Consider the following 18049-nt stretch of genomic DNA (forward strand, 5'->3'; position numbering starts at 1 on the left):
CACTGGCTATACTGCCAGCAAATGCATTACTAAATTATCCTTTCTTTAGTTTATATTAAATGAATATGTTTGGTTTCGATGAGAGGAGCATCGAAAAATTATTTAAGGTGCATGTGGCCTAGTATCTAGATATTTGGGTCCAGTTACATCACTTATAAGTTATCAATCACGGCCAAGGTCATCCAAGTTGTATTAGGTGATGGATCTTGATGCCAGTCTTTTCTAAATAAATCATGCATTCACTTTCATAGTGCATGCTTAACCAATATAAATAAACAAACAAACAAATAAAACAAAAACAAATGAAAGAAGCAATGCTGATGGGGGGGGGGGTGAAGGTTCACAACATCTTTATACTCTTGCAATCTATTATGCCACCGGAAATTCATTTCAATTCATCTTAAGGCTTTTTCAGCTGCTTTTTAGAGTCATGCAATCCTTAGTTTGACTAAATTAAGCGATTTTAGTTGAAATGTGACAAAAAAGCATAATAGGAAGACACTAACTTTTGAATTAATTACACAGGGTCAAATGAAAAAAGAAAAATATTTGAATGAAGATATTCTATTCCAGCCAGACAGTCTCGACTCATATTATCACTTTTAAAATAATTTTGTTCACAGGATTTGTTGGTTGGCACAAACTGTCTTTTTTAATGAAAGAATAACAAAGAGCCTTTTGCTTCTCTTTTTTAGAAATAAGACAACATGAATCACCTAATATCTTTGACTCACTCAAAAAGGGAACGCATGTACAGTTGACAAGCATGGAGGTCTTTTTTGATCAGAGACATCTTTAGTTTCCAGAGGACAAGCAATGAGTACAAATGCCAATGCTTAGGTCATGATGATATGACAATTACCAGCTATTTAAAAGAAATAATATGTGCCAAGATGATAGCTTGCTACACTAATCCAACTGAAGGGGACAAAGAGTGTAAAGTCTTTAATAAAAGGACAGACAGCAGTCTACTCAATATAGCTTAGACATGGCCTTATCTGAAATAAAGGGGTTAAATCAGTAACTTTGATGCTATAAACCTCATGACTTTGGAATTTTAATTTCAAAAGAGGGGGGTCAAGATAAGAAGGAATGGTGAGCCTTCTTAACACAAGACTGGGGAATGATAAGGGGCTAGAAGAGAATGACAGAGACCGAGGAGGCATTTTTTAGAATGGTAAACTCGGGCTCAAATCCCAGCAATGATACTGCTAATTCTGTGACCTTGGACTAGCTACTCTTCTCTCTGGGACGTCAGAAAAATGATTTCTACGTCACAGAATTGCCATGAAGATTAAATGAAACTCTATGCTTAAAGCAAGTGAGGCATAATGTGTGTGAGTAGGGATTACTGTTAATACTATTATTTTTGTGATTATTATTACATCCCATGCTTCTATTTAATTCTATTGGCAGTAGATGAAGTAAACAGTAGAGCAGGCAACCATGAATAAGGCACACTGCATGTTTAGAGATGGCATTTAGGCTTGTATATTCCCAATTAGCTTTTCAATTAACCCCAGCCTTGAGGAATATACTTCCCAGACCATATCTGAATGCTAAAATAGGACTGATGGGCTCTGATGGGTGCAGGTTGTTTTATTAGAGTAGGAGGAACTAAACTATGCTACCTATTGCAAAAAGAAGCTGAAATTTACAGAACATACTAAAACAAAATCACAATCATTGGCTGTGATACATATTTATACCCCCAAAAGCTAAACTATGCTTTGACTCTATCAATAGTTCTTTCACGTTTAAGTGTACTACTCATTTTCTAAATATACCAAAATAATAATCTTATTTTATTCATCTCCCTTCATCTTACAATAAAGCATGACAGCATATAGTCAGCAGCCCTTCACACCCCACTCCATGTTTGCGATTATATGACCTCTGATGCTATAGTAACACTGAATATACATTTAATGAGCTTTTTCTATCATTTGCTAACTGTCTTCTCAGTTAAACCACATTACTGAACTTGTTATACAAACAGTAATCACAATAGTCGGCTTAAATAAGTCATGTGATAAAACTAGGTACACAGAATAAATCAACTATTTTATACATTCACCAAGCCTGGACCGAGGGCCTTCATTGTTTAAGGCAGCACACCTTTCAATTTACTCCAGGAACTCTGTGAATATAAATTCCATAAAAAACAACAAACAAACAAACAAAGCGTGAAATGCTCTTTCCTTGTTATTTAGCATCACCTAGTATTCAAAATTAACTCCTCCTAGCCCTCCTGGCAAGGACAAGGGCATTAGAAATGATAGTTTTTAATTTGGTCTTTATCACTCAGAGAGCAAAACTTCAGTTCTCTCGTGTTGATTTCTAGACTCCCTGAGATAAATAATTTAAAACCCTTCACCCCACATTTGGCATCTTCTTGCCCGTTCTAAGCATTAACCATCACAGAAATGACAAGGAGGTATCAGAGTCACCGAACCAGCTTCTCCCCACACTTAAGAAATAGAAGCTGTGTCACTTCATCAGATCAACATCCTTTCAGGTGCTATACACTGACTTTCATAGAGCTGCTCTTCTCCACATTCAGGCCGAGCCTGAATTAAGTGTCACTGGGACATTCAACTTTTTTTGCATACTAATTTGGCATAAGACATTATTTCCCAGGGGCTTCCAGAGCCATCTGTGGTCTCTGACGGTCCTCTCATCCATACAACCTATAATTTTCATAAGAAGAAGGCACTTTTTCAAAACATTTACTCAAAAAAAAAAAAACTACTTACAAGTCTTTTCTCTTAAAAATTACTTGAGAAGCAAAAAACCAAACCAAAACCAAACCCTCAAGCCCAACTATTCAATATAAATGGTGCTAGTACATGACAATTAGGTTTGCAGTCTTTCACCTGTGAGATGTGTGTGTGTGTGTGTGTGTGTATAACAGAAAAGAGATCAATTCTACCCCACTCTTGCCCCCCCCCCTTCCCCCACCAAAATGCTATTAAGTAATGAGTTTGTAATCATTCTACATTCTTCAGATCTGGACATTCCAAAAGGCTATAACCCTAAAGTCAGAACTCCAGTGATATTCTCCCTTTTCCCACTACACACAATTGCATCCTGGTTTATCACTGGACTCTCACTCATGTTAGCAACATTCCTACTCTGAAGAAACCAAAAGCAAGTTAAAGTGAAGAGGGAGGGCTGTGCCACAGGCCAAAAAAGCCATCTCGGGATCCATCTCACCAGTAGATTTAAGACAGACAGGACACTGGACCAAAGGTTGCATCGTCAGAGTAATAGGAAAAATGCCCATCTCCCAAAATGTGGTTACCTTTGGAAATCCCCCCAACACTTCTCAAACTGGATACAGCTCACCTAAATAAGACAGTTTGGCCGATGCTCCAAAGACATAGGGCCAATTAGAGATACAAGCTTATAATGCATCTTAGGACTTACAGGCCATTTACATTTTCCAGAGAATGATAACTAATGAGGTAAATCTACACAGAGGTTTTCTTGAAACAGCCAGTCCTGCTGAATAAGAGAAATACAGAGCCATCCTCCAAATGACTATCTGATTAGAAATACAATCCGGGCTCCTTGTACACACTTTTTAAATGACGGCTCTTGTTGATCTGAAAACACTACCAGGTACCCATGTGGAACCTGGTCATTGTTATTCAGAGTCCCAAATATGCGGTCCTAGGACACCAACTGGGACACAAGTACCATACCGGGGAAACACTCGGGATCTATCATGCCCCCTTCAGAATCAAAAATCATAGTCATAAAAATAATGCGGTGTTAGCAACAAGTTTACTAGAGAGCTCCCCGAAGAAGCCAAAATTTCAGCTGCTCAAAGGCTTTCCCTTGATGTCATTTAAAGGAAAATTAAGTCTCTGTGGAGACACTCTCTCCATTGATGCTACCACCAAAGATTTTGAATAGCCAAGATCCGACTTAGCCCCAAATGCCATTCTGCCCTCCCGCCCCCCGCCCCCCACTCCCAAGTAGCTAGGCTCCAGGAGTCACCCCTTCTCTAAGTGGCATGGACTACATTCCCAGTGAGAGGCAAGCTCTCTTGCCAAGCTAACAGCGACTGCGTCTGTGCTCGGACTAGCTGGCCAGAGCAGGCAGTTTGCAAATCGGAAAGGTAGTCTTTCTCCCCGCTCCATACCTTTTCGGATTTCGCCTTCCTGGCATTGTGCACGAACCTGCGACCCAGCTTCTTGGCATACCAGATGGAGGCGAACATAGCGAGGCCAGTGGAAGAAATGCACAATGAAGCTGCTGCACAAACAATTTCCCACCTCGGCTCCGGCTCCGAGACGAGCGGAATCGGGCTGGAGCTGTCACTCGCAGGCTGTTGCTTTCTCAGTTCCTCTCATGCTGGTTAGCTGAGGGAGGGGGTGGGAGGAGGCAGGGGTAGGGGAGAGGCAGTCCTGTTTGGCCGGTCTGCAGGTATATTTACATCCTGCCAGCAGGAGGTCCGGGCCAGGCGGGCGCTGCCTTCCCAGCCGGCTCTCACAACCAGTCAGCTAGGTATCTGTCTGCAGTTCTTGGGCACCGTCACCACCCAAACTCCATGTGTGTTTGGAGGAAGGGAAGCCGCAGTCCACCCATCCGGAGGCGGCTCACCTCCAGCCCTAGGCTCCGGGAGTTACACGCCTCGCTTGGCTTCCCTCCGTCTTGACTGTGCGTGCTGGCAGCAGTAAAGACAGACCCACAGCCAGCTTCCCAGGTAAATCAGCCAATACAGGAGCTGCCAGGCACAAGGGAGAGAGACAGGGCCACCAAGAACCTAGCCCCGCGGGCACAAACAGGTGTCCCTAGAGCCTGTACCCTGCTCTGATCCACAGAGAATATGGCTGGTAGGTGGCTGGGAAGAGAGGAGTCCTTCCCTTACCCCCTCCTCAACTCCATTTGGTCCAAGGAAAGTTACTCTGCTCATGCTCCAGGCTTATCTATACCTTACCAGGGTGACACTTTATTTTTTAGAGACTGGGCCAGGACAAAGCACAAAGTGAGCCTGAATAAAGGTCCTTAAGTTTTCAAACTCATTGGCTCTACCTCTAAACCTATTGGGTGCTCCTCTATGAGCACAGGTTGTCAGCCTGGGGACTAGGGAATGGGGAGGAGCTTAAATCTACCTTTAAACTAAAATAGAGCAATCTACTCCCTTTTTTTAAACCCTTGAGTGTTCTTGCAGTGATAGTCAATGTTACATGGAGGGCTGTGATGTCACTTTTGGGAAGGTAAATTTATGATTTCTGGTAGTTCCTAAACCATGCCCCTTGGAAGAAACTTCACGTTTAATTCTACACTGGGTGCTTTCAATATCAATGATCTTATTAGGGTTTAGACTTTGAGGCATTTAAAAGGTAAAGTCAGCCCAGCCAGAGTTGCTCAGTAGTTGAGCATTGACCTATGAACCAGGAGGTCATGGTTCAATTCCCAGTTGCAGGCTTGATCCCCAGTGGCGGCGCGCGGGTGGGGGGGAGGGGGGGATGCAGGAGGCAGCCCATCAATGCTTCTCTCTCATCATTGATGTTTCTATCTCTCTTTCCCTCTCCCTTGCTCTCTAAAATCAATTTTTTTTAATATCTTAAAAAAAATAAAAGGTAAAGTCAGTTTTAAGAGATACATGTTTTGTCCAGTGAAAGAGCATTTAAGCCTTTACACACAAACTAGAGAAGAGAAGTGACTGGAAAATCTTCCTTCCAGTGACATACAAACAAGACTCCATCCAGTAATTGTTTTCCAGCTGATCTAACTGAAGTGCCCAAAGAATGTCCAGGATATTTGGAATAAAACTCCCTTCTCTCACTAAACATCCTGTGAGGTTTACCCTAAAAGAGGTTCAGTCTTCAGTCAACAGAATGCTGTTTGACAAGGTGTATCAGATATCCTCGCTGGCAATTGGATAGTAGGCAGTATGGGATACAATGGGAGTCAGAACGCATGTCCCTGTTAATCACTAAGGTAACCCCGGTGCCTAGAACAATGCTTCGCACCATGCATTCTATGTATGTTTGCTGAATGAACGAATGAACTGGGTTCTAACTCTGGCCCTGGTCCTAACTTGATTGCTTGTTCTGAGTTTGATCTGCCTCATCGGTAAATTCTGAGAACTGGGCAGATGATTTTTAAGGCCTCCCTGCCTTATGAGTCTATGATTCTGATTATCTCTCTTCATGTGAATCTTGAACAGAATTGTCTGGTGCTCACTAGGGGTGTATACTCTGGGAAAATGACTCCGTGTTCTGGAAAGCCAACAGTGGCACCCCGGGGAGAGTATGCCTCGCTGCCACCTAGGGTTTGGTTTGGCCATCAACTGTTTCTGTTCCTCTGTGCTTTCACTTCTGTGAACTCCACTTTTCTTTCATTTTCTTTTGACACTCTTAGACAACCCCTGTGCCAAATTGTCCACATCACACCCTATACTCTATGGAGGAAAAATGACATAGGAATCCAACAAATAAATAAATGCTCACTCCTGCTGAGTTTACAAAGAGCCACTCAGCAGGAATACAGCTTACCCTAATATTGCCATGATGCTAAAAGTATGCATTATTTCTGCATAAAGTTTGTCTAAGACATGTTGTAGTTGAAAGGCTATTCAGTTAAGAATAAAGTAGATGAAAAGGAGAAGGGGAGCAAGGCTCCCTAAAGTAATGAGTAAAAATAAATTTTTAAAAAACAGTTTAAGATGGACTCAGACAATAAAGAGGTGAGAACAAATGCTGAGCTCTTAAACCACTAATATTAAAGGGGGGAAATCAAAGAATGTTAATTGACTCTGATGGGGCTGCCAGATCATAAAGTAATTTTTGCATCTTCTTCATAAGTTAAGATTTCCTAGGTCACTAAAACTGGGGCTTGGAGAGATCTTTGATGTTTGATTGTTTTGTTGTTTGGTTTTACTTTTATATTGAAACTTTAATGACCTTCTTCACACATCTGACCCAGAGCTTTTATAAACTTTTACGGGATGGAGTTCTGAAGAAAATAAATTGGCCTGCCAGCTAAGATTAACTTAAAAATAACAATAATAGCCCACCCGGTATGGCTCAGTGGTTGAGTGTCGACCTATGAACCAGGAGGTCATGGCTGGATTCCCAGTCAGGGCACATGTCCGGGTTGCTGGCTCCATCCAGGAAGGAGTGTGCAGGAGGCCAATCAATGATTCTCTCTGATCTTGATGTTTCTATGTCTCTCTCTCTCTCCCTCTCCCTCCCTCTCTCCTCTGAAATCAATAAAAATATATTTTAACAAATAACAATAACCACTGTTCCTAAAATAGGCAGGTGAAGGTAGGAAAGGAAGAGAAAAGTAGGACATTTGTGGTCAAGGTCCACATATATGTTCTGCAGATGCTTAGCACAGTGCAGGTATTCAAAATATATTTGTTGAATGCATCTATGACAAAGGACAATCCACAAACTTTACAGACTAGAAGATCCAATAGAAGCATATCCATAAATTTTCAGTTGTAAAAGTCTTTTGAAAGATGGGCACCATTTAATGAAATGACACCGTTGCTGTAGTTATACAACCCCTTTCCCTGGGTTTCTGCACAGATGTGCCTGCTACAAAGGGGTGGCAGCAGCCTATCATAAATCCTAATGATCTCTAACCATTGCTCTCCTGATTGAGATAAACAACTTTTGCAGTTATGCCTTAAGGAAAACCAATTTTTCATATGTTTTCCATCTGTATATCATCACTACCTGGACAGACCGTTTCTTTTGTAATTTCATTTTTAATACCTCTCATATGACAGAAGCCTAACAGTACAGCTGAGTCTGAGATGCAACATTAATCCTTTTAAGCAGCTTTGGGTTCATGCCTCAACAGACACACTGTGAGTCTCCTTGGAATTCTCAAGGTAAATGCAATGTTTAAATCAAGCTATTAAGTATTAAACAACTACATTTTCTGCCTACCACATGAACGATTTTCTTTTGAAAATCATCTAGGTATATCATTGATAATTATATAAACAGACTAAACATTAAACCTGAGAAGCTGCTAGCTTGAAAAGCTTTCTAGATTAGGTGTTTAATATACACCAAGGAAAATGCATGCTTGAGACATAAAAAAGCTAATGTACAAAACTAATAAACATTCAAATATTTGTCTAATTTGTTTGCATATCTGATAGCCCTTTAACATCTGATATTAGTCCATTATTAAACAGCAGGTATAGGACATACACTAAGTACATAGAATTTATTACTAAAATTTACAAAAATAATATTTAACTTCAATTCACAGAAAAACCAAGATATTGATGCTAGTTACCCCTGTAGAAAGTAGTGGAAAAGGAAGATTTAAAAAAACAACAAGACAACGCACAGAGCACCAAATACAAATGTATTCACGATACTAATAACCCCAAATAAAGGTGACCACCAGAGAAAAGAGAATTAGAGGCTAGAAAAGAGTGCAAAAAGGAAGATAAATGAGCCAATCAAAAAATGGGAAAAGGATCTAAATAAACATTTTTCAAAAGAGGACATACAGAAGGCCCAGAGACATATGAAAACATGCTTAAAGTCACTAATCATCTGAGAGATGCAAATCAAAACAACAATGAGATACCATCTCACACTTGTCAGAATGGCTATCATCAACAAATCAACAAACAGACAAGTGCTGGTCAGGGTGTGGAGAAAAAGGAACCCTCCTGTACTGCTGGTGGGAATGCAGACTGGTGCAGCCACTGTGGAGAACAGTATAGAGTTTCCTCAAAAAATTAAAAATGGAACTCCCATTTGACCCAGTGATCCCACTACTAGGAATATATCCCAAGAAATCAGAAACACCAATCAGAAAGGATATGTGCACCCCTATGTTCACAGCAGCACAATTTACAATAGCTAAGATTTGGAAACAGCCTAAGTGCCCATCAGCAGATGAGTGGATTAAAAAACTGTGGTACATCTACACAATGGAATACTATGCTGTTATATAAAAAAAGGAGCTTTTACCATTTGCAACAGCATGGATGGAACTGGAGAGCATTATGCTAAGTGAAATAAGCCAGTCAGAGAAAGATAAATATCACATGATCTCACTCATATGTGGGATATAATGATCAACGTAATTAGATGAACAAGAATAGATCCAGAGACAAATGGTAGCGGAGGAGGGGGGTTAGAGAGCAACCAAAGGACTTGTATGCATGCATATTAGATAACCAATGGACACAGACACTGGGGCAGTGGGGACTTGCCCAGGATGGGAATGACTGGGGGGTGATGTCAATTGGGGGGAAAGGAGACATATGTAAAACTTTAGACGATAATACAAAATAAACAGTGCCAGGCCAGTGTTGCTCAATGGTTGATCTCAATCCTTGAGCCAACAGATGACCAGATTGATTCCCAGTCAGGGCACATGCCTGGGTTTCAGGCTTGATCCCCAGTAGGGGACATGCTGGAAGCAACCTATTGATGTTCTCTCTCACAGATGTTCTCTCTCTCTCTCTCTCTCTCTCTCTCTCTCTCTCTCTCTCTCTCCCTCTCTCATCAATTTAAAAAGCCACAGTTATATAAACAATTACATTTTGCTCTATACATTGTGCTATTTGTTTTTTACAATGAGAATATATTCATATTTTTACCAGTATGATTAAAAAGATAAGCAATACTTCTCCACAAAAATGTACTGATTATTTACTCAACATCAAACTCTGGGACCACCAATTGAATGAGATATAATCCCTCCTCTCAAGAAGTCCTATATAGTTGGGGGCACATTGTATTAAGAAATACATTTTAATGCAGAATGGCACTATAACAGATATGAGAAAATTATGTAGGAGCTCAGGAAAAACATACTATTTTTATTTCTATATTCTATAAGACCAATAATAAATGTTATCTATAAAAAGTGCAATATTTAGTATGAGTGCATATAAAAAGCAAAGGAATAGCTAAATCTCTCTGCCTGTTTTATCTACATGGACAATAGAAAAATGGTCACTATAACTTTATGTGTATGCATCAAAACCAACATGTACAAATTGATCCATTTGCAGATAGATATATTCCTGCCCCGAAGAGTCAATCGGTTATGGACAAGTGTGACAAAAATGTTTGAGTCATTGCAAAACCCCAATGACTAATTATAATGGGTTAGACCTACCTTTTTTATGCTCTCAAAATCACATATCTCATATATCCTTTCTTCTAAATGTTGAATCATGATATACTTAGGCACCCAGAGATGTGAGGAAGTTATATAGCACTCACCACCCATATACCTGCCATCCAGATTTAATAAATGTTAATATTTTGGCATATTTGATCCAGATTAATTTTAAAGAAATAAACCCTTCATAATATGTTCTAAGTCCCTCCACCCTACTCTGCCTCAAATTCATCTCAAAATAATGCTCAATAAACATTCTTGTACCTCTCTGAGCACATACAACTTTAGAGTAGTTACTTCAAAATGTAATTGGTGAATCACAGAATGTGTCCATCTTAAACATTTACAACAAATTTCTCTCCAATTTACATCAGTACTAGTTTATAGCAGTCCTACATTCTAGATGACACAGTATAATCAGACATTAAGTTTTCCCATAACACATAATGTTTAGCCCCTTGGAGTTTTGATGTTCATTTTCTTGATTACTGGTGAGATTTAGAAACTTTTCAAATGTTTACAGGCTATTTTAACTTCCGTCTGTTCAAAACTTCTGACCATTTAAAAAATAGGTTCGAAATGTCCTTCAATAGACAATTGGATGAAGATGATGTGGTATAATAATACAATGGAATACTACTCAGCCATAAGAAAAGATGAAATATTGCCATTTGCTACAACATGGATGGACCTTGAGAGTATTGCACTAAGTGAAATACGTCAGTCAGAAAAATCTAAGAACCATATGATTTTACTCATATGTGGAATGTAAAACTGAAACTCATAGACCCAGACAACAGTATGATGGTTACCTGAGGGAAGGGAGGTGGTGATACTAAAGGTTAAAGGGGGCCAAATATTTGATGGAAGATTATTTGACTTTGGGTGGTGGACACAGAATGCAATATACAGAACATGTATCATAGAAATGAACACTTGAAACCTATATAATCTTATTAACCAATATCATCCCAATAAATTAATTAAAAATAAAATAAATAAAAAATTAAGATTAGGTTCTATATTTTTATTGATTTATAAAAACATTTTATGTATTGTGGACACTAATTCTGTATTTATTACATATACTGAAAATATCTGTTCCCAACTTCTGACTTGTCTTTTAAAGTCACTGTATGTTATACAGTCCTCATAACAATTTAAATATACTGAAATTTATCAACATTTTCCTGTATGCTTGTACATTTTGTATCTTGAGAATTTTTTCATATTTAAAGTTTATAAGTATCTTGTATTTTCTCCTAAACAATTTAATTTTTTTCTTTTTACAAATTTTCAATTAAAAATATGGTTTGAGATAGGGATCTATTTTCTCCCATATGTATGGAAGTTATCTTCCATCCATCCTTCCTTCCCTCCCTCCCTCCCTCCCTCCCTCCCTCCCTCCCTTCCTTCTTTCTTTCCTTCCCTCCTCCCTCCCTCCCTTCCTTCCTTCCTTCCTTCCTTCCTTCCTTCCTTCCTTCCTTCCTTCCTTCCTTCTTCTTTCATTCTACTGGTATATAAAAATTGTATTCCTGTTCTTTCTGACTTGTAATGCTTCTCAGTCATGTGTCTAGATTATATGAGTAAGCATATAATTATTCTGAGCTATTTTGTTATTATTCTATATTTATTTACCTGTGCCAATATCAAATTATCTTGATTACTATGCTTTATGATACATATTGATATCTGAAGGACTAATCATCCTTTTCATTTGATCTAACTTTTCAAATTAATTTTTATAAAGTTGTACATGCTATGCCCAGTAATCCATTATGATTTTATAGTATGTAGTACTATGTATTGTAGTGTATATCCCACACCTGCTATTATATCTTGTAATAGTTCCATTCCTCACCAAATCAGTCATTATTATTATCACCATCACTGTTTTTTCCAATTAAAGGTTACTCAAAATAACTACCTGCTAACAGTTTATTTTCTCATCATTATTTTTAGCAATCTAACCCTCCTAAATGTCCTTTTTATCAAAGCACCTATTTTAATAGTTATTTCTGCAAAAAATCTGTGATGGTTAAACATACTCAGTCATTTTAATAAATTTATTATATACTTTTTTTAATTTCTAGAGGACTTATATATATATTCACCCTGTCTTTTATCATGGTGTGTTATTATATTGAAATTTTTATTCCTTATATTTTTCCTGAACTGTCTACAATCACCTTAGAGTTTGAAGGACAGCAGAGATAAACAGAGATTTCTAGATTGATAATATTTTCCCTCAGCACTTTGGAGATATCTCATACCGTTTCTGGAATCTATTTTTATGACAAGATGTCCTCTGTCATTCAAATTGATACATTGTAAGGAATGTCTCTTTCTAGGTTTGTTTTAAGTTGGTTTTGTTGTTGTTTTAATCTTTTTAACTGCTGTTTCAATACAATGTTTTATTATTTTTCTGAAATTCTGCTTGGAACTCATCATTCTTTAATCTGATGAGTTATAAAATAAAAACTTAATCATTATCTTTTCTAATATTCTTCTTTCTCATTCTCTCTGTTGTCTCCCAAAATCTTCTTATATTTTTCCTGGACCATTTCATTCTACCTATCCTATTGCTTCATATAGCTTCTATTCTTCTTCTTCAGTGTTATGCTATTTTCATAGTTATATTCTCAGATCCAATTATTATTTTTAAGTTTTAATCTGTTTTTCCTGTATACAAAGTATTCACTTTTAATAAATCATTATTTCTTTTTAATTTCTAGAGGAGATTATATATATATATATATATATATATATTCACCCTGTCTTTTATCATGGTGTGTTATCCTATTAAGATTTTTATTCCTTCCTCTACTATACTTTTTCATGACTACTTTTATCTGATACTCTCATTATCTAATTTTTTTGGAAGTCTAATCCTGCTGATTCCATTCCTGGTGGCTAGTTTCTATATGTCATTGTACACTTTTATTATAAGATCTTCTTTAGTAAGATTTACTTTCTATGGGAGTCTCAGGGACCTTTAGTTATGCAACTGTTGGTACAGACTAATTTTGCACATATGCTAGTTGTCCAGAGATTTCACTAGTCCAGAAGACATTTCATGTTTAATATTTGGTTTAGTGTTAATCTTTCCATAAAAAAAGGGTTAAATTTACTTTTTCTTTTCCTTTTCCACTCACAATAGAAATAGGTTTCCTTATTTTTTCCTGGTATAATAAAGTTTTTTAGAAGACCTCTCATTAAATGAGAACCCTTTTAACTTTTCAGTTATATGCAGGGATTTCAGTTTCATTTCTGTTCCTCGGGTGATTCTAAGGTCAACTGTTTTGCATCAGAATTTCACATTCTCATCTTCAAGGACCCTTATGGAGTTCTATATACCCAGGGAAACTGTAGTCAGCTCAGAAACTTACTGCACTGGCCATCATTTTATACAAACTCAAGTCAGGGTGGCATTAACCCAGAATCAAACTGGAGAATTTCATTGGCCTGCACATGTGGTTTTAGTATGTGATAAACATGTCTTACAATATTATGTGTAAGATTTATTACAAAATGTTTCATGAAAGACAACAATATGGTGAAGGCTGGGGGTTGGATGCAGGGTAGAGGGGGGCATAGGGGGGAAATAGAGGACATCCGTAATAGTGTTAATAATTAAAAAAAGAGATTTCATGAAGTCACCTAAATCAAATATTATTCAAAAGTCACTATCACCTACACTAATAAAAGACAAAGATGCTAATTGACTGTACCTTCATTATGCCCACCAGCCAATCAGAGCAATATGCAAATTAACCCAACAAAGATGGCGGTTAATTTGCATATACCAGCTGAGAGCGAAGATTGAAGACAATGTAGAAGGAAGCCAAGTGCTGCAGAAGGGAGCAAAGTAGAGGCGGCGGAGACAAGAACAGAGCCAAGGCGGTGGATTCAGGTGGCAGGAGCGGAGCCAGGGTGCGGTGGGCGACCAAGGTGTGGGGGGTGGCGGTGGGCGGCGGCTCCAGGCAGTGGGAGGCAGCAGGAGGCAGCAGGTGGCCATGGCTGGAGGAGGCAGCAGAAGGCAGCGAGAGGCGGGCGGCGGGAGGCAGCTGGTGGTGGCAGGAGGCAGTGGTGGTGGAGGGTGGTGGGAGACGGTGGGAGGCAGGAGAAAGCAGAGGCGGCAGAGGTGGGAGCGAAGCCCTATTCTTGCAGGAATCTTCCTGCAATGGGACTCTAGTATAATAATAATTTACCTAAAGTTAGCAATAACATAGACCACCACCACATTTGAGACCTTGGACAAGTAATGCCAAGTGTATAAAACGAGGTGATAATGGAAACCACTGTGTTGATTATAAATCTCAAATGTGAAAATGCATGTACATTACTTAGACCTGTACCTGACATACATTATGGGTGTAATAAAAATGTTGCTTTTGGCCGAGACCGGTTTGGCTCGGTGGATAGAGCGTCGGCCTGCGGACTGAGAGGTCCCGGGTTGGATTCCGGTCGGGGGCATGTGCCTGGGTTGCGGGCATATTCCCAGTGGGGGATGTGCAGGAGGCAGCTGATCGATGATTCTCTCTCATCGATGTTTCTAACTCTCTATCCCTCTCCCTTCCTCTCTGTGGAAAATCAATAAAATATATTAAAAAAAAAATGTTGCTTTTGTATATGGTATAAGTTGGTGGTCTAGTCAGTCCTTCCTTCCTTCCTTCCTTCCTTCCTTCCTTCCTTCCTTCCTTCCTTCCTTCCTTTTTCTTTCTCTCTTTCTTTTCTTCCTTTCTATCTCCCTTTCTTTCACCCTTCCTCCCTTCTTTCTCCCTTCCTTTCTTTTTTTGTGTATGTACCAGTCCAATTTTCCCAGCAACATTTACTGAAGAAACTGTCTTTACTCCAGTGTATGCTCCTGCCTCCTTTGTCAAATATTAATTGAGAATAATGGCTTGGGTCAATTTCTGAGTTCTCTGCTATGGTTCCTTGATCTATATGCATGTTTCTGTGCCAGTACCAGGCTGTTTTGATTACAATGCCTTTATAGTATAACTTGGTATCCAGTATTGTGATTCCTCCAACTTTGTTCTTCTTAATCAATATTGCTGCGGCTATTCGGAGTCTTTTTTGGTTCCATATAAATTTTTGGAGTGTTTTTTCTACATCTGTGAAATATGCCATTGATATTTTGATAGGAATTGCATTAAATCTATAGATTGCTTTGGGTGGTATGGACATTTTAATGATGTTAATTATTCCAATCCATGAACACAGTATATACTTCCATTTGTTTATATCTTCCTCTATCTCTTTTTTTCAGTGTCCTGTAGTTTTCTGAGTACAGTTCTTTTACCTCCTTGGTTAAGTTTATTCCCAGGTATCTTATTTTTTGTTGTTGCAATGATAAATGGGATTGTTGTGGGGTTTTTTTTTTAAAGTTTCTCTTTCTGAGAGTTTATTATTGGTATATAAAAATGCCTTCAATTTATGGATATTAATTTTGTATGCTGCTACTTTGCCAAATTTATTTATTAAATCCAGTAGTTTTTTGGTGGAGTCTTTAGGATAAAAAAAGCTGTGGTACATTTATACAATGAAATACCATGCAGCTATAAAAAAAGAAGGATCTATTACCCTTTGAGACAATATGGAGGGACCTGGAGATTATTATGCTAAGCAAAATATGCCAATCAGAGAAAGACAAATATCACATGATCTCACTTATATGTAGAATCTAATGAACAAGAGAAACTGACAAATAAAATAGAACCATTGGCATGGAAGCATGGAACAGACTGATGAATCTCAGATGGAAAGGGGATGGAGGGGTAGGAAGAGATTAACCAAAGAACTTATATGCATATATTCATTGCCCATGGACACAGACTATAGGGTGGTGAAGGCCTGGGGTAGGTCAGGAACCAGATGGAGGGGAGCAATGGGGAGAAAAAGGAGACACTGGTAAAACTTTCAACAGTAAAGATAAAAAATGTTGTTTTTATTTTTATTCATCCTCTAAACTTCAGAGAAGATAAAAAAAACACAACAGCCAAGACAAAAAAAAATATGTGCTTAGTATTATGAAGAAGCAGAGCATGCTTTTAAAAACTCTCTTTATGTTTGTATTTAACCACCTTCACTGTCTGGATGTCTACCTTCTCTTTTAAGTCTTTTCCTCTTCTTTATTCCACAAGTGAAGACAACCTGTAAATATCTTTCATAATTTAAAGATTTTTAGTTTCAAAAGTGTCTCTTTTCTGAGGCAGATTAATATTTTCTTAAGCTTTCTGAACACTTTTAATTTTTTTAGTCTTCTCAGAGCCTCTTTTCATTGTAAAAATCTTTCATAATAAGGTCAACTCAAATAGATCCCGAACTTCTAGTACTTCTGGATCCACATGCTGTGATTTGCCCCCATGCTTGAAAACGAAGTTTGCTATAACCGAGGATATAGATTGATAAGGTAATGGCTACCAAAAGGAGTTTACAACTGAGTGGAAATAGATAAGAAGCAAAGTGGAAGAACATCAAGTCAGAAGCCAACAAAATATGAGTGTCTAATGAAATATGCAAGATCTGTCACTTGGGAGTGAAATAAAGCCTAAAACATGCAGTACATATAGTTTTCCTAAAATAGTTACACAATGATAGTAGATGGGTAGTTGAATAATTTTGTAACAGATGGTTCAATTCAATATCTTCAAATGTACCTGCCTTGCCAAAGCATGCCACAAATACAGGCATTTAAACATCACTCATCTAAACTGAGCCCTCTGGCATGGGAACTTTCTTATCAATTATAATTTAGTTAGCCTAGTATCCTATCTATCTCGACAACAGAATTATTTCCATCCATGGGGGGGGGGGGTGTTAATTTGGGAGTCAATATTATGAGTTTTGTTTTTCCTTTCAAGCAGGTGTCTTACCTCTGGGTTTTGGGCTATATAATCAATTTCCAAAGTCCTCTTAAACTAATCTATTAGTCCATGATATTATGGCCCAAGAATTGATCTGTAAGACTATGAACGTTTAAGTCCAATGGCCATTTTTTCATGAAGCTGTGGTCTTGCCATATCATCTTCTGAACCTTTACAAAAATATTCTGTTTCCCTGACATATTCAATGTATTTTCATTTTTGTGTTCCTTCTGACTGCAGTTCTAACCTTCCATTTCACTTCCTGCTCCCTGCCTTTTATATGTAATAAATCCTTACACACTTTTGAAAGTTGGCTCAATAATTCTCTGTGGAATCTTTCCTGATCCCCTTAGACAGAGCCAATTTGTTCTATTGCATTAAAAGTTAAATTTTCCTATTGTACTTTGTACATATCTCAGGTTTAGTTCTATTACATATATATTGTGATTACTGTGAACTTAAATGTTTCCCTCTCAGTGACAGTTCAAGAAAATTCACATACCTTATTTATTTTTGCATCCCCAGAAATCTAAATAGTCCTTTGGACATGGCAAGCATTTAATGAAAATATTTGAATAATTTAATAGTTACTAGAGGCCAGGTGCATGAATTCATGCACCAGTGGGGTCCCTCAGCCTGGCCTGCGGGATTGAGCCAAAACCAGCTTTCCGACATCCCCTGAAGTGTCCTGGATTGCAAGAGGGCACAGGCCAGGCTGAGGGACCCCATTGAAGTACCATCAGGGCAGGGGAGGGATGTGGGAGGTTGGCCAGCCAGGGAGGGACCGCGGGAGGGCTCCAGGGCATGTCTGACTCATCTTGCTCAGTCCTAATCTGCCAGACCCCAGCAGCAAGCTAACCTACCGGTCAGAGCATCTGCCCCCTGGTGGTCAGTGCACGTCATAGCGAGTGGTTGAGCAGCCTTATCATATCATTAGCATATTACACTTTGATTGATTGAATGGATGACTGGAAGACCAGACACTTAGCATATTAGGCTTTTATTATGTAGGATTTGCTGAAAGAATGAATAAATGAATGAGCATGTCA

General features: G+C 38.5%; 1 protein-coding gene across 5 annotated transcripts in view; it reads right to left on the bottom strand.

Moving 5' to 3' along the window:
• DLG2 (discs large MAGUK scaffold protein 2) overlaps window positions 1-18049 on the bottom strand; it is a gene marked incomplete at its 5' end in the record, with an annotated part of 1947716 nt that overhangs the window by 866492 nt on the left and 1063175 nt on the right. Inside the window, one exon of one of the 5 annotated variants that reach the window (XM_081100121.1) lies at window positions 4151-4707. The exons of the other annotated variants lie outside the window; for them this stretch is intronic. Within the exon in view, the coding sequence (XP_080956247.1) occupies window positions 4151-4228 (78 nt within the window). Of the gene's footprint in view, window positions 1-4150; window positions 4708-18049 lie in introns of those variants that run through there. 5 annotated transcript variants of the gene reach the window in all.

Source organism: Myotis nattereri (assembly GCF_964212035.1).
Source record: "Myotis nattereri genome assembly, chromosome: 9".
NCBI lineage: Eukaryota > Metazoa > Chordata > Mammalia > Chiroptera > Vespertilionidae > Myotis > Myotis nattereri.